Source organism: Cryptotermes secundus, unplaced genomic scaffold (assembly GCF_002891405.2).
Source record: "Cryptotermes secundus unplaced genomic scaffold, Csec_1.0 scaffold1339, whole genome shotgun sequence".
NCBI lineage: Eukaryota > Metazoa > Arthropoda > Insecta > Blattodea > Kalotermitidae > Cryptotermes > Cryptotermes secundus.
The window spans coordinates 74387-91755 of NW_019731295.1; the positions used below are offsets into that span (position 1 = coordinate 74387).

The following is a 17369-nucleotide window of genomic DNA, read 5'->3' on the forward strand; positions in this document are numbered from 1 at the left end:
TTTTTCTTCTACCCTGAAGATGGAGGCAATACGTTCCTCCGAAACGTCGGTTAACACCACATATACACGGTGCCAAATCCCAGAAGACTGCTTTCTTCAGTTTCTTTAATGCCCTCAATCCCCGTTCCAGTAATAGTGGCGTTGTGTTATACTTGGAAAGGCCGCGGTATTTGTGTTCGCGAACTGTGAATCATAGCTACTCATGCGTAACATGTTACGTCATTGGCGGATCGTTTTAGTGAAGACCGTGTGAAGGGTCACAGTATGAGATGCTGTTAGTAATTTGGTTCTAAAAAGTAACGGACCAGCATCGCTTTCATGTTTTGTATCAGGAATGTCTCCGGCTTGATTTAAGCCCGGAAGCTTTTCTCGGTTGTCAAAATCAACCCAAGAAAATGAGTTGATATATTTAAATGCTGCAGGATCGTCGCTTTTCCCCCATCCGTCTGAATTCTTAATTACCACGCCATGCACTGCTGCACTTGAGGAGAGTAATTGACTACATGGTGCAAAGTCTGCACTTGGCAACTGACAACAAATTCTGCGACACAGCGCTTGTTCCTGTAGCAGCCGGATGTTCTTCACTGTCGTCACATCATCTATATATACCGTCGTAAAGTATTTACTTAAGATCTATAACCAGCTCCATATAGTAGATTTCTTCTTCAGAAACCAGTAGTCGCGCAGCTAGTGATTAAATTACCGACCTTTTAAAAAAATCCCAAGAGTCTTCTTCATTGCATTCACTAGAGCTCTCCATTTGTCACGCTCCTGAGCCAGATGAATTCAGTCTGTTTTGCTGGTCTATTTCTGTAATATTCGTTTTAATTTTATTCTGTCATCTACATCTAGGTCTCCCAAGTGGTGTCTTTCTTCCAGGCTTTAAAATGAAGATATTCTATACATCTCTCATCTCTGATTCGGAGGCTAAAATATGGATAGGTCTATTGGTTGGAATCTTGGGTGATGTAAAGGAATTTTTATTAATTGCAGACGTACTATCTTATGTTACAGTGAGGTCAGGAATAATTATTGTTATATTACCGATAGCTAGAGGGCGGGAGACAAGGAAGGTGTTAATTGTTGTCATACTTGCACTCGAGTCATATATTACGGTAATTATGTTTTAGTCTTTCAGATATGAATTGTAGAAATATGTTTTAATTATTTTAAAATTCCTACCATGGCGTCACTGAACTGTACACCTTTTAATCCCTCCTAAAAATAGGTGAACACTCTGAGGATTAATTCAAGTTTCGCGTTATATCAGATTCATTACTGACCTGATGAAGCATCATTAAATAAACCAAAATATTAACTCTGATTTGTTTTATTCTGGTCCTTCACACTAACAGTGTTACAAAAGTTTAATTAATTCCGTCCAGTGTGACTGATGTTTTATTTTTCTTTTTAATCTTTTATCCTTTACGTGCTTCGGTCCTATAGACCATCTTCAGAAGGATATCAGCATCAACAAGGCGACACTAAGGACATCTGTTCCCCAAAGGACAGAACCGCGGGGCGGTGGACGCTTGGCCTCCTTTGGCGAGAGGAAATAGAAGGGACACGAACCAATTTGGTTTATAAAATTTTAACATTTTTAAACATACTAACTGTAATAAATATCTTAACGTGTTGGTACAAGCCGCTGTAGTTGTTAAAAACATTAGATTTGTACATTGTATTATGATCGCATTGTATATACGTATTAAAAGCACAATAGATCATTAAAGGTCGCAGTCCAGGGACCGGCTTCTATGGCCCACCCCTTACATACATGTACGTATTAATATTCCCAAAACGTATTGTAATAGTGGGTTCTAATTGTATTAACATCCTTCTGAAGATGGTCTATAGGACAGAAACATGTAGAGGATAAAAGATTATCGACCATGACCCTTTTCTTAGATAAACACTTCATAGTCGATTTATTTTTAATCCTTTCTCAGGAAATCCAACGGCCTACTTCTTTCATATGTGGGCTCTTCAGTTTCATCGCTTTTTGTCCTACTCTGTAATTGACTCACTGCCGTTCTTCAAATAGACCGTGCATTTATTTCGCTTCATTGCCCAACTAACGCCATGAAGTACTGTCCTCCTTCGGGGCAATAGTTACTGAACTAGTAAAGAAATCTCCGCCTTTTATTGCAACCGAAAGATCACGGCCCTGTCACAAGAGGCTCGCACTAGAACCTATCCTTTGAACCGGATATATTGAGTCCCCATCCTTGTATCTTATTTTCTTCAGATCCACCGAGATCTCCCAAATTTCATCGTTAGCAAAAAACATAAATCGTTACTTCCACTTATCTTTACACCCAGCTTGACTTCAAAAGAAGTCGAAAACGTCTTGAATTTGTAGAATATTTCGTGTTGTACCAAGTAAATCTCGCAATTCACAGATTTATTACTGCTCATCTCACATTGTGTTCATGGACTGTCTTGATGACCATCGCGTTTTATACGAGTATAGTGGGTTACGAAAAAAAAATTGTCCGGTGACCTTCTCCAGGTGACGACTGGGGATGGTGTAATTCCACGTCATATTTGTCACCCACTGTTGTCGTCTATTTATTAATGGCGTCAGTTGACAACGAGAAGAACTCTATTTATACCATGTGAATATTTCTGTAACTAATGATTCATTCCATAACTTGTACTCTTCTCCAAGTACAGTCAAGGGGATGAGGTTTGCAGGGCATGTAGCACGAATGGGAGAGACGAGGAATGTGTATAGGCTATTGGTGGGAAAGCCAGAAAGAAAGAGACCACTGGGAAGACCACGGCGTAGGTGGGTGGACAATATTAAAATGGATCTTAGATAGATTGGATGGGTTGGTATGGATTGGACTGATCTAGCTCGGGATAGGGACCAGTGGAGGGCTCTTGTGAACACGGTAATGAACTTTCGGGTTCCATAAAATGCTGGGAAATTCTTGAGTAGCTGCAGAATTGGCGGCTCCTCCAGAAGGGCTCAGCTCCATGAGTAAGTAAGTGAATGATTCATTCCACTTAATAAAGAAAAAATGCGAATACGAAAAGTAGCAGTATAAAGAGAATGCAATTTCCCCTGCCTTCCCCAACACACGGGGAAGACGAAACTAACCACTTAGACAAAAGGTGTTCTCAGATCACTTATTTTCCATGCATGTATGTGTATGCACGCTCGTTACGTCGCCCTCTCTTCTCCGACGCATGATATAGTATATGCCCATCTTTGCAGTATTCGCATGACGCTTTCGTCGGTTAGAGGAAGAGCTTCGTTCTTGAAATCCGTTTAGTTACGGACGTTGCAAATTCAAGTCTGTGGAAAGATGAGGTTAGAATATTTGCTGTACCACGACAATGTGCCTTTCTCATATTGGATTTTCCAGCATGTGCTGGCAGTATCTCTGGGGCAGAAGTATTGGTGAATACGTTGTTTCATGCTGGATTCTCAACTCCCGCTTGCGTAGACAGATCATGAAGATGTATAGGTTATATTAGGCATGCTCTTATTTTCACTACGGTTCTCTTGAGAGGTCAACGGTGATGTCTGGGTGGAACATCCAGGCTAACCCAGGAAAGATCCCCTGACTGAAAAACGGAGAATGACCATATTTGTAACCAGACTTAGATTCTGAAAAACTCTGACACAACAACGAAAAAATTCAACAACAACAAAACGCAACGACTCGTCATGGACACGACCCAGAGACAGTTCAGTCCAGTTCATGTACATATTACCTCCTCCTCTTAGATACATTTTGATATCGTCTCGTCTCCACATGTATATCGCATTACGAGAAGTCCCCCACCAATACTATGAATGCAATGTTTCTGTGATATTTCCCATTCCTTATGGACCTTTCAAACAAACCATTTAATTCTTCGCTCCCTTTTGTAATTACATCACTTTTATATACGCGCACTCTTTGCTTCCTTGTATCTCGATTCTCCTCTTCTCTCGCGCTTTTGTCTCACTCTTGGCGTTTGTCGTCTACGTCAGGGCCGAAGAAATCAACAAAAGAGTCCCCATTTCAGCTATTCAGGAAGGAGTTGGGCGAAGTTACATGTTTCCATTAAACACTTCATTGTTTGTTTTCTTAATACTGGGTCCTCATCGATGTGAATATTTCATGTTTATTGACCAATCGGTATGAAATAAAAACACGCAGTTTCATGGACTGTGGTAGTAGTCATGAAATGCCACACCGTTTCCTCCACAAAGGACAGCAGGTTTCCCGTCTTTTAATGTAATTTCGCCCAGAGAATTGAGCAAAAATCTGAGGAAGCGAAATGAAGCATGTGGAAGTAGGATGGCAGTTGGGAATTCAGGCTTGAGCTATTTAACTTTTAACATCCAGAATCAATCTATACTCTTAGTATAAATCAGTTCTGATAATTCTCATTCGGACAGCCGAATACTTCGTACAACCCGACAATATTCAGGACACAGACAGTTCGAATATTAGCCCTAGCACTGGCTATCTAAATTGATCCTCCACAGTATTTGGAATGAAACAGGCAACGCTCGCCTGTCCCTTATTCATGCTCTGTGATCACTCCTCTCATCTAATTTAATCCTAAGCTTCGTTAGTTGGTACAGAGTCATTAAATAAGTGAAAAATATTAAAAGAACAACTTCTTCGTTTATTTCCTTTATAGAGATTCAAAATAAAAGATTCCACAAAATTTCTAAATTCATTAAAAAGTATTAAGTAACGCGAACAAATGAGGTGGATATGAAAGAAGATACTTTGCTTCCATCCACACAAAACGAAAATCCTTCCAGATCTAACAGAGCGATATGCTTCAAACCATAATCTATCACTTGAAATCATCATGGTCTGCCGAATCTGAGGCTTCTAGCAGGACTGTGATAAATGCATGCATACTGCAAATGGGAGTACACTTCTTTAATCTCCTTGGGTTATAGAAATAGTTTATATTCATTTCAAATTTTGTTTCAGTGCCAAGGATACATCCTGAATGCAGCTCATATGATGAATCACTACCAAGAGGCGTTTACAGTGATGGTGTAAGACAGGCTGTGCTGTGAAATCAACTCTTGAGGAAGATGAGGATAAAATTTAATTTGTTTCGTTGTAAGAATTACATTCTTCAAGTACCAGAGTTGCGGTATGAGTGTACCCCTGAGTTAGTTGGAGGTTTGCATTGTAATGAATGAGACGGTGCCTCAAGCCAGAGACAATGGAAAGGTGTTGGACAAGAAACTGGACTTTCAAAGTGAGATTGAAAGGACACCGGCTCATTTGGGAGTGCTGGAGATTTGGACTCCTATTTGCAATGTGTTTTGTAGTTGAAACTGCCCATGGAAATCTTCCACCAAGATTTCTGATAGATGGACAGACAGAAATTGTGTTGAGGCTGAAAGAAGGTGCAGCAACACCAGTAGGCAAGTTCCAGATATGTGTTTATTATAATTTTTCTGGCTTATCTTTCTGCTCAGTGCCTTTTTTTTCCCACAGGCAACATCATCTTATTTATTCTAACTTACTATTCATGCAGTAGGGGCATTTTCAAAGGAAAATTGATCTTGTCTTAAGATTCCTACCATTTCAAGATAGATGCAGGAACAGATGAACAAATATCCAGGCCCCAACAGGATTTTCACCATTGATACCAGTATGAGGAAATGCCTTAAATCATGAGGTCACTGGATAGGTCATTTATTTTTTAACATTGTTTTTAGTTCTTTGGCATGTAACTTGTAAGATGTATTCAGAATTTAATTGCAGCCATCTCTGTAACCGAATTGCTCATTGTGAAATAAATAAAAAGTGTGCGCAGATGACATTTGTGAAGACAGAACAAAAATATGTACTGTTCAGTGGCATTCTGTAATAATGAAGATGGAGTCAAATAGTAAACAGTGCTGTAGTCTTAAGAAGGAAGAGATTATATCAGTGTCTGAATTGTTAGAATTAACACAGAAACGAATATGAGTTACCATAGAAGTGGCTCCTCCTTACAGCATAAATCTGTGTCTTGATTGAACTGATGATCATTTCAAATAATGATCACATACATTTGAATGATATAAATTGGGGATCTGTAGACAGTTATTCCAATAAAAGGGGCCTAAAATCAAAACTAGGCAGTGAGGTAGGACATGCCATTAGATTTCTAATTGTAGTTGATATCTAGAGGAGTAACTCTTCTAAGTAATTACCAACATCAGGTTGTAATCAAGGTACTCATGTCATCATCATAGGCTTGTCTTTTCCTCTCTAGTGGCAGGGTGACACCAGTTGTTTGGGGGAAACTTCTTCATTATTATGGCTGTTTGACACCTGAAATGCCCTTCAGCACAACCTAATAAGATAACCGTTTCATATTCTTCCTAGACTGTAAGTGTGAAAATCCAGGATTCTTATCTTTCACTCTCACAGATATTGATACAACCATGCACAGTATTAACACATTTTAGATTCAGAAGGTCTTTGGTGCAATTACTGGAAAGGTTAGAAGTGATTTCTGCCTAAGAACACTTCTGGTTGAGGTCTTTTAACCAGAAATAACCAGAAGTACTCCTTAAAACAAATCTCCCCAGTTGTTATACATGCATCTTGATCGATGTACATCTACAGAACTCCTCTAGGGGAACTGTTAGAGCTGACTCCTTGGATGGCATGTCAGATGAGATCTAGCTCTGAAGTGTTGGACAGCATCATCTGTGCCAGTTATGATAGGGGTGCACATTCAGTATAGTTTTTCACTTCTATTGGCCATGTGTTACATTGTTTAAATGGAATGTGTGAGTAGTCTGGCTGGCTATGCTTTGCATTGTCTTAAATGCTGATATTGTTATCCCCATAGTTCAAATCTGGTTGTTGGCCCTGCAGTACCAGGAAATTTAAAACTCATTGTTCCTGAATAATAAAGGTTAATGAGAAAGTGTCTTATACCCTTTTGCAGGTAGCCGTATTTATCACCTTCATGGTTTTGATCCAGATGATGACCCACTGAGATTTGGTATTCGAGATCAAGTGGGCAGTGAGATTTTCCAAATTGAGAATGTTGGGAAGAATGAGGCTGATATATTCTTAAAGAAAGAACTGGATCGTGAGGTAATATGATATTATATTCTGCATTTAAATTGTGATGGATACAATAATAAGAACATATCACTTCAAGTTACATGCAAGTTAAGTAAATTGAATATGCAGGATCATTGAACAGGAGCTGATGCTGGAACTAATCCATAAATGAATGCAGGCATGCAACATAAGGACCATGTAACATGTAACAGCGGGAACAGTACGATTACAACAGCAGCAGCAAGAACAGCATTATTTAGTTGTGCACCAGTTCCTTATCACAAAATAAATACAAACACATAAATCTGACCTGAAAGAATTGCAACTGTGGGCATATGTCTGGTCAACAGCCTGTTCTCAGACATCATCAGTCTATGTCACAGAGCCTCATAGCACATTTAACATTACAACTCGACCAGGGATAGATACAGTATGGGTCATCTTCTCATGGGAAGAGGGAAGTAGAAAAGCCAAACTATTTTAGAAATAAAAACTAGCTAATTATATGGGAAAAAAAATCTTTCTTCCAGTTTGCAGACAGTGATGTCCAAACCCAAAGACAAGACTTGCCAAGGGAGGAAGGTGGTGGGGAGGGATTGGAACAGGATGAATGGAATATGGATTATATTCATAGATAGATGAAAACAAGCTGCGACTTATGTGCAAGGACGGCTTGCAGGCAGTACATATGGCAGAGTATGTTTACTGTCAGGCGATAAAATTGATGGTTTATGTATTGGGGTAATTTTTTTATTCTTCAGCGACATAACCCCCAATTATAACCTTACACCTGAGGGAAGTAGTGATTGACATTATGAAATTATCCTAAGAAACACTCTTCAGGAGTGTAACTATGCATGAGAGTGGAGACTGCCTGTACATTTACACACATTTGCATGTACTTGAAGGGAGACTTTTATGTGGGAAAATATTATATTTTAGTTTCACAGTTTGTGGTGGGAAATCATAAAATTAGATTTTTACTGAGAAAACACAACTGGATCTGAGAGATCTTGTTTGTGTATAATACTTGTTTGTTTTTTTTTAGTTTATACTGAAGAAAATTATTGTTTTCACAGGTAAAGGATGAATACTCCCTGGTGCTAACCCTTACTGATGGCCACTTGGGTGAAGGGAACTTTATCACTCAAAGTCTATTGCTTCTTGTTGAAGATGTTAATGACAACGAACCTATATTTAAACCTTATCAGCCAACAATTAGCATTCGAGAAGACAGTGCACCCTATATTCTCACTACTGTTGAGGCAACAGATCAAGATGAGGGGCCATATGGGCAGGTATATATCTCTTTTATAATAATTGATCAAGTTCCAGTTAGGACCTGATATCATAACTGAGATTTGTAATACTTTCCTCATTTATTCAGGAAAATCCTCAGGCTGAGCATTTGAGATGACTGGCAGGACTGTTTCAATAAGATATGTACAGCTGATTTTTTGATCACGAGAAGTTCTGTGTAGGCAAAATATCCACAGATTAATGTATAATAATTATATTTCTATTTCAAAGTTTTTATAGCCCAGACACTGTCTTAGGTATATCTGTATATCTTCATATGAAGATATGGCTGGTAGAATTTTGGCATGAGTAATTCTAAGACAAGGGAAAGAGTTCACATAATTCATGACCATATCTCCAATTCATTCCCAACAAATTCAACCATCTCCATAAAGCAGCTATATACTAACTTAGGCATTAAGGCTTAATGTCAGAAATTAGGATTTTTAGAATCATCAATTAAAAATAAATCTGTTTTAATACAGGTTTTTATGTCATAAAATTGCATTTAAAAGATTAAACTGAATGTCTGACATTAATACAGTAGACTCTCGATTATCCATGAGCAGGTTATATAATTTTCTGATTAATAACAGGGTTTTTAGTACTCCTTTAGTCTCTGATTATAGATTCCCATAATGATTTAGTATTGCACATTATATGAGTTTCAATAAAATATATCACTGATGCTTCACAAAGATATTGTGATATGGCACCTAAAGTTCAGAATTTTGGAGTCAGAAAAATGTTGCAGAGGCATCCATTGCTAGACAGTGTGAAGCACCAATCCCCCAACAGTCATGTATGCACACAAAAACAAATCTCTGACAGCCATGTACATGGGCAGCACTCTAGGAACTTGGAGGGTGGGGCAGGGGGGATGTTCTCAGCAAAGGCTGTAAAGAAATATAGAAAGAGCCTGTGAACTGACAGAGGAGTCCCCATTCACAAAACCTAAATCATAGCACAGTGTAATTTTATGACATGGACAATAAGCAAGAGTGATATAATGAACTACAAAATTATAGTGTGTACTTTTTTTATACTATTTAAATAAGATGATTCAGTGTCCAGTAAATCTAATTATCAATTCAATCCCTGTATCTAGTCGCTGTCACAGGACAACTGATGTCAGAAGTGCTGAATTGGTTGAATTGGGTTAGATTTTTGGTTCATTGCATGGAGGCCTCCATAAGTACTGACTAAGGAAAAATTAAGGTCTAAATAGGGGCCATACAAGAAAAGATGGTGATGCCACTATAAGGGCTGGCTGAGCAAAAATGATGGCCCAACAAAGAAATGATGGAGGCCACAATAAGTGCCATCCAATATGCCCAGACTGAACTTGAAGAAATCATCAGTGAGTGGAGGGTGTCAAAGCAGATGTTCAGAGACACAACTGGACATACAAATGATGGAGGTATCTGTCTGAAGGCAGGCTCAGAGCCTGTATGAAAAACTAAACATGATCCAAGGGACACATATTTACTAATAGGCGATGATGATGATCATAGAAACCACATGGGGCAATTTCAGAACACAACTGGCAAACATCAGAGCCTGAGTTGGGTGTGGAAAATGTGGGAGAACTACAGTTAGAGTAGACAGAATAAAGCTGCTGAGGTTCCATGTATTCATGCCCATGTCCATGACCTTCTTTCATTGCCAGTTTGAGGCTGTGGGTGATCAACATTGTGCATAGTGTCCTGATAGAAGTAAGGCTCAAAGATAACAATAAGGCACTAGAGGGCTACTAAAGGAACACCAAGTGGCTGCAGTGTACCGTTCCCAGCTGAAAGCCAGAACCTTGCTGATCAGTGGGCCACTGCAAGAGTTTGTCACTGCCATCTAGCATTTGCCCACTGACACTTTGTCGGGCTGCCACTGCACTTCATGCAAAAAGAGGCAGCCTATAGTAGACCTGTTGCTAGGCAATGGCCAGAAAACAGCAATAGATGAATGGCGTTTTCTGCGCTGTCCATTCTGATGGCTCAGTATTGGATGCAGCAACAGAGGAATGGTGTTTGCTAGACATTATAAGCAGGACAATTAGTGAGAATTAGTGGAGTGGAGTGGAGTGGAGTGAGTTGGTTGGTGAGTGAATGAGTTAGAGGACAGCTGAAGTTCAGTCATTGTTAGCTGTTGCTGTGAGAAGCTGGTAGCTGAGGCCAGGGACAGTTCAGGAATCCAGAGGAAGGGGAACATCCATTGCTGGAAGCCGCTACCAAGCAACAACAGTGAAGACATGACTGAACACTAGTGTGTGTGTAATAGTGACCTGTAAGGTGTAGTCACGCTCTGTATCAAAGGGTCTAATAAATCCAGTCATCAATTCAAAGCCCATCTATAGCCACACTCCATAATGTGACAGATTTTTATTTTCTCACTTATTGTTATATCTTACAGGGAAATGGTGGCAGTGCTGTGTTAATATCTGTTAAAATTTCTGCTCACTAAGTCACAAAATCAGCTGATCTCAGGCGAGCAGGCAGTTATATTTTTCAAAATATGCATCCACTATTTAGGTATTAGTATTGTCCCTTCTTGATTAATTTTCAGTTATTTAAATCACTTGGTCAACTGCATAACATTACTGAGGACTGAGTATATGTCTTCTCTTTAGAGACAATTCAGTGAATGAATTGAGGAGAGTAAATCATCAGCTCATTGTTACAAGATGAAGCAGCCTGTTTCTTTTAGAGTAATTAATTTGATCAGACACAGAAATTATATATTTGTTTTCCCTATCTAAATAACTGGTATACTGGATTAATTATTTTTAGGTGGTGTATTCCCTACAAGAACTGGATGGTGATGATAACATGTTCTCCATCACTACAGTGAATGGGAAGGGAATAATAAGGCTAATTGGCCAGCTGGATTATGAACATAAATTTTTATATCAGCTAAGAGTAATGGCAGTTGATCGATCTAACAATGAAAGGGTAAGTTATACTGTTCTGTTGGAAATATTTACAGAAAAGCTAGTAAATTCTGAAATCTGCAAGAGAATAATTTTGTTTTGAAATGGTAGATGTGCAGGTGATGTAAACTCACATCAGTTTGACTCTCAGATCAGTGAATTTCATGAAAAGAAATTGAATACATTACAGAATGGATTCATCTGTTTAACAATTTGAAGTGCATGTCTTGGGTAACACTGAGGAAAGTCACACCTGAGAAAATGCTCCATCAGTCATTAGAATTAATGATAGAAGAAAATAGTCCATATTGAATGAGTTGACAGAAATGGACAATGAATATTGTTGTGCTGTGTTTCAAAATGTCAAGGGGAAACATGAGAGGAACTACCAAAGGATGAATGCAGGAAGGAAATATTCTAGTGCTTTAGAGCGCTTTAAAATACTAGCACAGTCATGTAATTTTCCTTATCTCTGCCAGGAACAAATGCAAATGGTCAAAGGGTATTATAATACCCTTATCACTGATGAATGTCTTATGAATGGATGAAAGAAATTGGTTAGAAGTTTCCACAGTGGAATCAGTAGTAATAGTGAAGTACCATTTTCATAACTATAAGTACATAAAATTTCATGAGTTTCTCTTACAAGATCATAAGATTTTTTAACATGTAAGCAGTTCCTCTAAATACAGTTCAGCCCCTACACTGCTAACACAAATGGAGGAAGTGACCCTGATACATGACACTGCTTCAACAAGTCTGCATTTGGAATTACTGGATTTTTTTACTTTGTCCATTGTCCAGTATTCTAGAAATTAGAAAACCCAACGTTTCAGAAACTGCATCTGTTTCTGTCCTCAGATTGGGTGTCCCCTAGAAAGAGCTAACCTTAATCAGTGAGGGACCCAACAGACTAGGTGTCCCCCCTCACCTGAGGACAGAAACAGATGCAGCTTTCAAACGTGTTTTATAATTTCTAGAATACAGGACAATGGTCATAGTCCCAAAACCCTGTAATTCTGAGTATTATACACCATCATCAGACCCCTTTAGAATCACCAAGCCTTCGTTTCTTTAAAGGCAAATCCTGAAAAATTCATCATTTTCCCAAATGACTGTGTTGTTTCTCAGGGTTTTATTGTATATTTTCAATTCTAGTGATTTGAGATTATCATGTTTGTCATTTTCTGTACCCATAGCTAATTTTGCATACATTTTTGCATTTTGTTGTTAATTTCGATATTTCTAAGTCTTTTTGCTATCAAAATAAAGAAGCATACTTTTACCACATGCATGCAAACAAATGCACATTCCCGCTCCTTCCCCACGATATGACTTCAATCAAGAAGACTGTCACACCATTTCATTATGAACATCTGGGATCCTTAACATGTACCCATATTCTTGATACTCTTGAACAATCTTAGTTGTGGAAAATATACCAAGACTGTGTTTCACAAGGTCATTACTCACTATTATTTTTTTTATTATTGCTAGTGGGGTGGAACTAAGTCCGTTGTACTGCGGCCACTTCTGGCCTATTGTACCAGCCCCAGATGATAGGTGAGGGTGATTGTGGAGAGATTGTTGGAATGAAGATTGACAGGGGAAACTGAAGCACTTGTAGAAAACCTGCCCCAGCGCCAATTTGTCCACCACAAATCCCACTTGACCAGACCCGGGATCGAACCCAGGCTGCCACGGTGGGAAGCCAGCAACTAACCACTTGAGCTATGGCGCGGCCTCATTACTCACTATGTTCTGACTTTCATTTTATTTAATAATCTTATGACGGGAATTGTCATAGCTTCAGCTGCTGAGGTTTCTAGTCGTCAAAACACGTATAAAGTTACTAATGGTCAAAATTTTTGTTTTACACAATGTTCTAATATTTCCCCATGTTTTGCAATTACTAACTATTAGTATTCGTGTGAAATATCATAAGAAGATAATTGAAATAACTTAAATACTTGAATTCTTTAATCAGTTAAAAATACTAATTTTAATTTTTATTGTACGAAAAAAGGTGAATACTGCTACTGCAGCCATACTAGTGAAGGTTTTGGATGTGGAGGACCAGCCACCAGAGTTTGTGGTTGCTACTCCGGTAACCAGAATCAGTGAGGATGCTCAGATTGGTACACCAGTACTACAAGGTATTATTTATAGCACTGGCAATAAAGTCTAAAGAAATATGTAGGGCAAAGAGCAGAGAATAAAGAAATATTAAAGTGGAAAAATTTATAGTTTGGCATTTAATTTAATAACTAACTGAGCAGACAGATGTTTTTATTAAAGAGGTATAATGCTGCATGTGAAATTTTAATTAGCATTTATGTGCTGTAGAATGAGGGTACTGTACTCGAGTCTGTAGTGCACTTTGGCAGTTTGATGAGAAAACTTGTTGATCAGAGGCCAACAGCGGAAATTGTAATCCAAATAAAAAGATTATGTCTGAAGTATTCATTCATTTACATTGAGCTGTCAGTAGCTAATACTGCATACCATCAAATGATAAGATGAATAAAGAATAATTAATTGGAATTGGTTACAGAAGGAAGCAATTGGGACCTAATTTGATATTCTATCCCAGTATTTGGCTAGTGAGAATGAGGAAAAATATGAAAACCCTTAATCAAGATCACTGTTCGTAAATGATTGTATTGTAAGTCATTAGACACAGACATAGGGAAGAGAACTGTTGAAAATGTTAAGGAGTCAGAATGATAAAAGAAATTACTAACACATTCACCATTTGCAATATATGATGATATCTGCAATACCATGTTGCACTTCGGCTGAATGCGAAAATTTCTCATTCAGACAATGATTACCGTATTTATGCATGTATAGGCCGCACATTTTTTGCCAAAAATTCAAGAGGAAAACTGGGGTGCGGCTTATATTCGAAATATTCGAAATCACACTTCATTTAAAAAAAATTATATTCATAATTAGTAATACAGAGTGTTCTACTCCTGAAATAATATTCCAAGAAAATTATTTTTTCTATAATTTCTGTCTGAAAATTGTGCTGCTGCCTATACACGCACGCGGCCTATACATGCGTAAATACGGTATATCATATAATAGGTTACCATATTCATAAACAGCAAATGTATGAATATTTCGTTGGCATTGATCACATATATTTCATGGTCCTATGTTACTTCAATAAGCTAGTTCAAGAGTGTGTTCATGTTATGTAGTGTGTTGTAATTAAAGAAGTCACCATGGGAAGTAAGAAGAGATTGAGTTCCAGTCACATAATGGAAATACTGTTCAGTGAACATTTTAAAGATGATTTTTAATTGCACAGTATGATTCCAGTGAATCCAGTGACAGTGAAAGACCTAAATCTCGTAAAATTGCAATGATCAATGATCTTTTAGATGAAGCCACACCAAAATGTCACAGAGTATTTGCCCACTCTCTCCACCATTTAGAGCAAACATAAGTCAAATTCTGTAATTCAGAACACTTACATGATGACATTGGTTAAATTATTTATTATAGGCGATTTACTTGAGTGTGTTTGTGACCAAACCAATTTGCATGATACACAGTCATCACTGCTGCACCTCACCACAGCAGCAGAGGCAGACTTTAGAACATAAGGTCTATACTTGAGAGACTTATTGATCAATTATCAGTGGTGTGTACCCCTAAACAAAATCTGGTCCTCGATAAAAGGATGCTAGCTTAGAGAGGCTTACAAAGGTTCCAAGTGTACAATCCATAAATATGAGTAATTATGAAAGTATGATGAAAATCGTGTGTGAGTCAGTTTCGGGCTATGTTGTTTAATAAATGATCTGTGATTCAAGTGATATGGCCCTTCAGGACACTGTTTTTGGATGTCTGAATCCCTACTTTCTCCAGGGGTACAGAGTGATAGTGTCCGTATGGCAGTACATTTACGCAAACAGAATGCAGAGATCCATGGCACAAGTAGGAAAAAACAACCCTAGTAAATGACCTTAAAGATCACAAAAAGACACTGAGGAAAGGTGAAATGACATTTCAGAAAGTAGAGAAATGCTTCTTTAATTATGGATGGACAAAAAAAAGCGATAACAATGAAATATACAGTCCATTCTGCAGAAATGGTTGATGTCTCGAAAAGATTTTATAAATTGATGAAAGTGGAATGTGTGGTCGATTATAAAGCATCCGTGCATGGGGTGGACAGTGCACACCAACATCTGTCCCTTTATCTGTTAATGAGGAACACTTCTATGTGACCAAAGAGTGTTCTTCTGCCTGCTGCAGTGCACATTGTTTAAATCTTATTTGCTATTTCAGAAGTCTAACAGAGAAGTAATAATATCTGTACTGCATGAAAATTACACCCGTTACCGCATTACTAAAAATGGAAACTGACTTGAGCAATGTTTCTTCATCACCAGGAGGTATTGTCTCAAATTTAATGTATGATCATCATCAGTGCAAAATCCAGACATTTTTGTCACCAAAGAGTCCTCACAAAAGATTCTTCATAGGTCGGATGTGATGAGAAAGGAACAGATATTTTTTAAATTTTCAACTGTCAAGAGTGGTAGTAGTGCCACAAGAAGATGTAGTGTGTTTTGGGGTATTGTCTAATGTGGTGTTCCTCTGCATCCTTAGAAGTGTGATATGAGGTACCATACTCTCAGAAGCTCTTAGAATATCTCTTGAAGGCACATATAAACTTACAGAGTCATATATTCATGAGTAATGTGATTCAGAATTTTGCTGGTCAGAGAATGCTTCAAACCTACCCAGACTTCTAAATAATGCTGGACAGAATATTTGGATTACCTGCAGCCAAGCTTGTATTTAATGTATTAAAAATGTAACATCAGTGGCTCAGGGATTCATACCATTCATTGTTGACATAGTCATATGGTTATTTTCTAGTGAAAGCAGTTGATGGTGATCGAGGTATCAACAACCATATTACTTACAGCATTACACAAGGATCTCAGGGGTGCTTTGATATAGATGCTAACTCTGGAGTTGTCTATACACTTAAGAGACTGGACAGAGAAAGTTCTCATAACAGCAATGGTGCTTACATCCTTGAAATTATGGTATGAATTCTGTCAAACTTTCTTCTATTTACTGTCATCAGAATACTCTTAAAGTACTTAATACTAGTAATTTGTTCTTAATGCCTAGATTTCAGAGAGAAAGTATAAAGCTGCACTTCTGATAATACAATGTAGTTTGAGCTGAATTTGTAATAATCACAATCCCTGTAATTCTGTAAACTTCCTGTAAAGTAAGTACATGGATAGCAAATGATGTATGTCAACAAGAAAGCAGATATCAGCTGCAAGTCACGGAGCAAATTAATGTAAATAACAACTTGTAATCAGTCTCATGTAACTGTTCTCATTGAAGTGGAACCTAAATTCAAAGTAACTCCAGATCCAATACTACATATCATGCAGTGCAAGCAATAAGTTATCTTTGAATAAAGAAAATGAATGTGTCTTTAAATTAGTTGAAGGTACGAGGAGGAGATTATAATTTTGGAAGTGCTTGGATTGGAACTCAGACAATTTGGAAAATGAAGAATTCTGTCTTCCAGGATATGTTTCATGCTGCTTTCTTGTTGGGCTTACACTTTAGCCATCATAATATTCCTATTGTCACGTGTCCAGGGTTCCATGACTGATAATAATGGATTATGGATTGGATGATTGGATTTATTAAGACTAATTTACCCACTTAACAAATCACTAGGACATGCTCCAGTCTCATTCTTGTCCTCCATTGTACTTGTTCATACTGCTCTACACTCTAATGTACTCCATTCTTTGTCCACTTATCATCCCTCGGCATGGACCCCATGGAAAACACCTGTCACTTGTTAACAAGAATGGCTGTTTATTGGTTGGCTACCAAGCCATGAACTGTAGCATGAGAACAGCTCCTGTTGTTGTGTGTTTGCTAGAATGTGTGTACTGAGTCGTTGCCCACCAGCAGATATAGACACCAAACTACAAGTATATTGTTACATGTACACCCATTGCTAGGCAACATGTTTGTAAAAATGTTCCCACAAATACAGATTCTTGGTAAACAGTCCGTTGCTAGGTTGTGAAGCAAAGGAT

At 38.0% G+C, this 17369-nt stretch overlaps 1 protein-coding gene across 3 annotated transcripts in view; it reads left to right on the forward strand.

The window, feature by feature from the left end:
* LOC111866981 (cadherin-23) overlaps positions 1-17369 on the forward strand; it is a 146657-nt gene that overhangs the window by 70313 nt on the left and 58975 nt on the right. For all 3 annotated transcript variants that reach the window (XM_023856384.2, XM_023856386.2, XM_033752494.1), the window contains 6 exons: positions 4953-5398; positions 6922-7073; positions 8123-8341; positions 11126-11287; positions 13292-13421; positions 16168-16340. In XM_023856384.2, coding sequence (XP_023712152.1) covers positions 5167-5398; positions 6922-7073; positions 8123-8341; positions 11126-11287; positions 13292-13421; positions 16168-16340 — 1068 coding nt within the window. In that variant the 5' untranslated portion in view covers positions 4953-5166. The remainder of the gene's footprint in view (positions 1-4952; positions 5399-6921; positions 7074-8122; positions 8342-11125; positions 11288-13291; positions 13422-16167; positions 16341-17369) is intronic.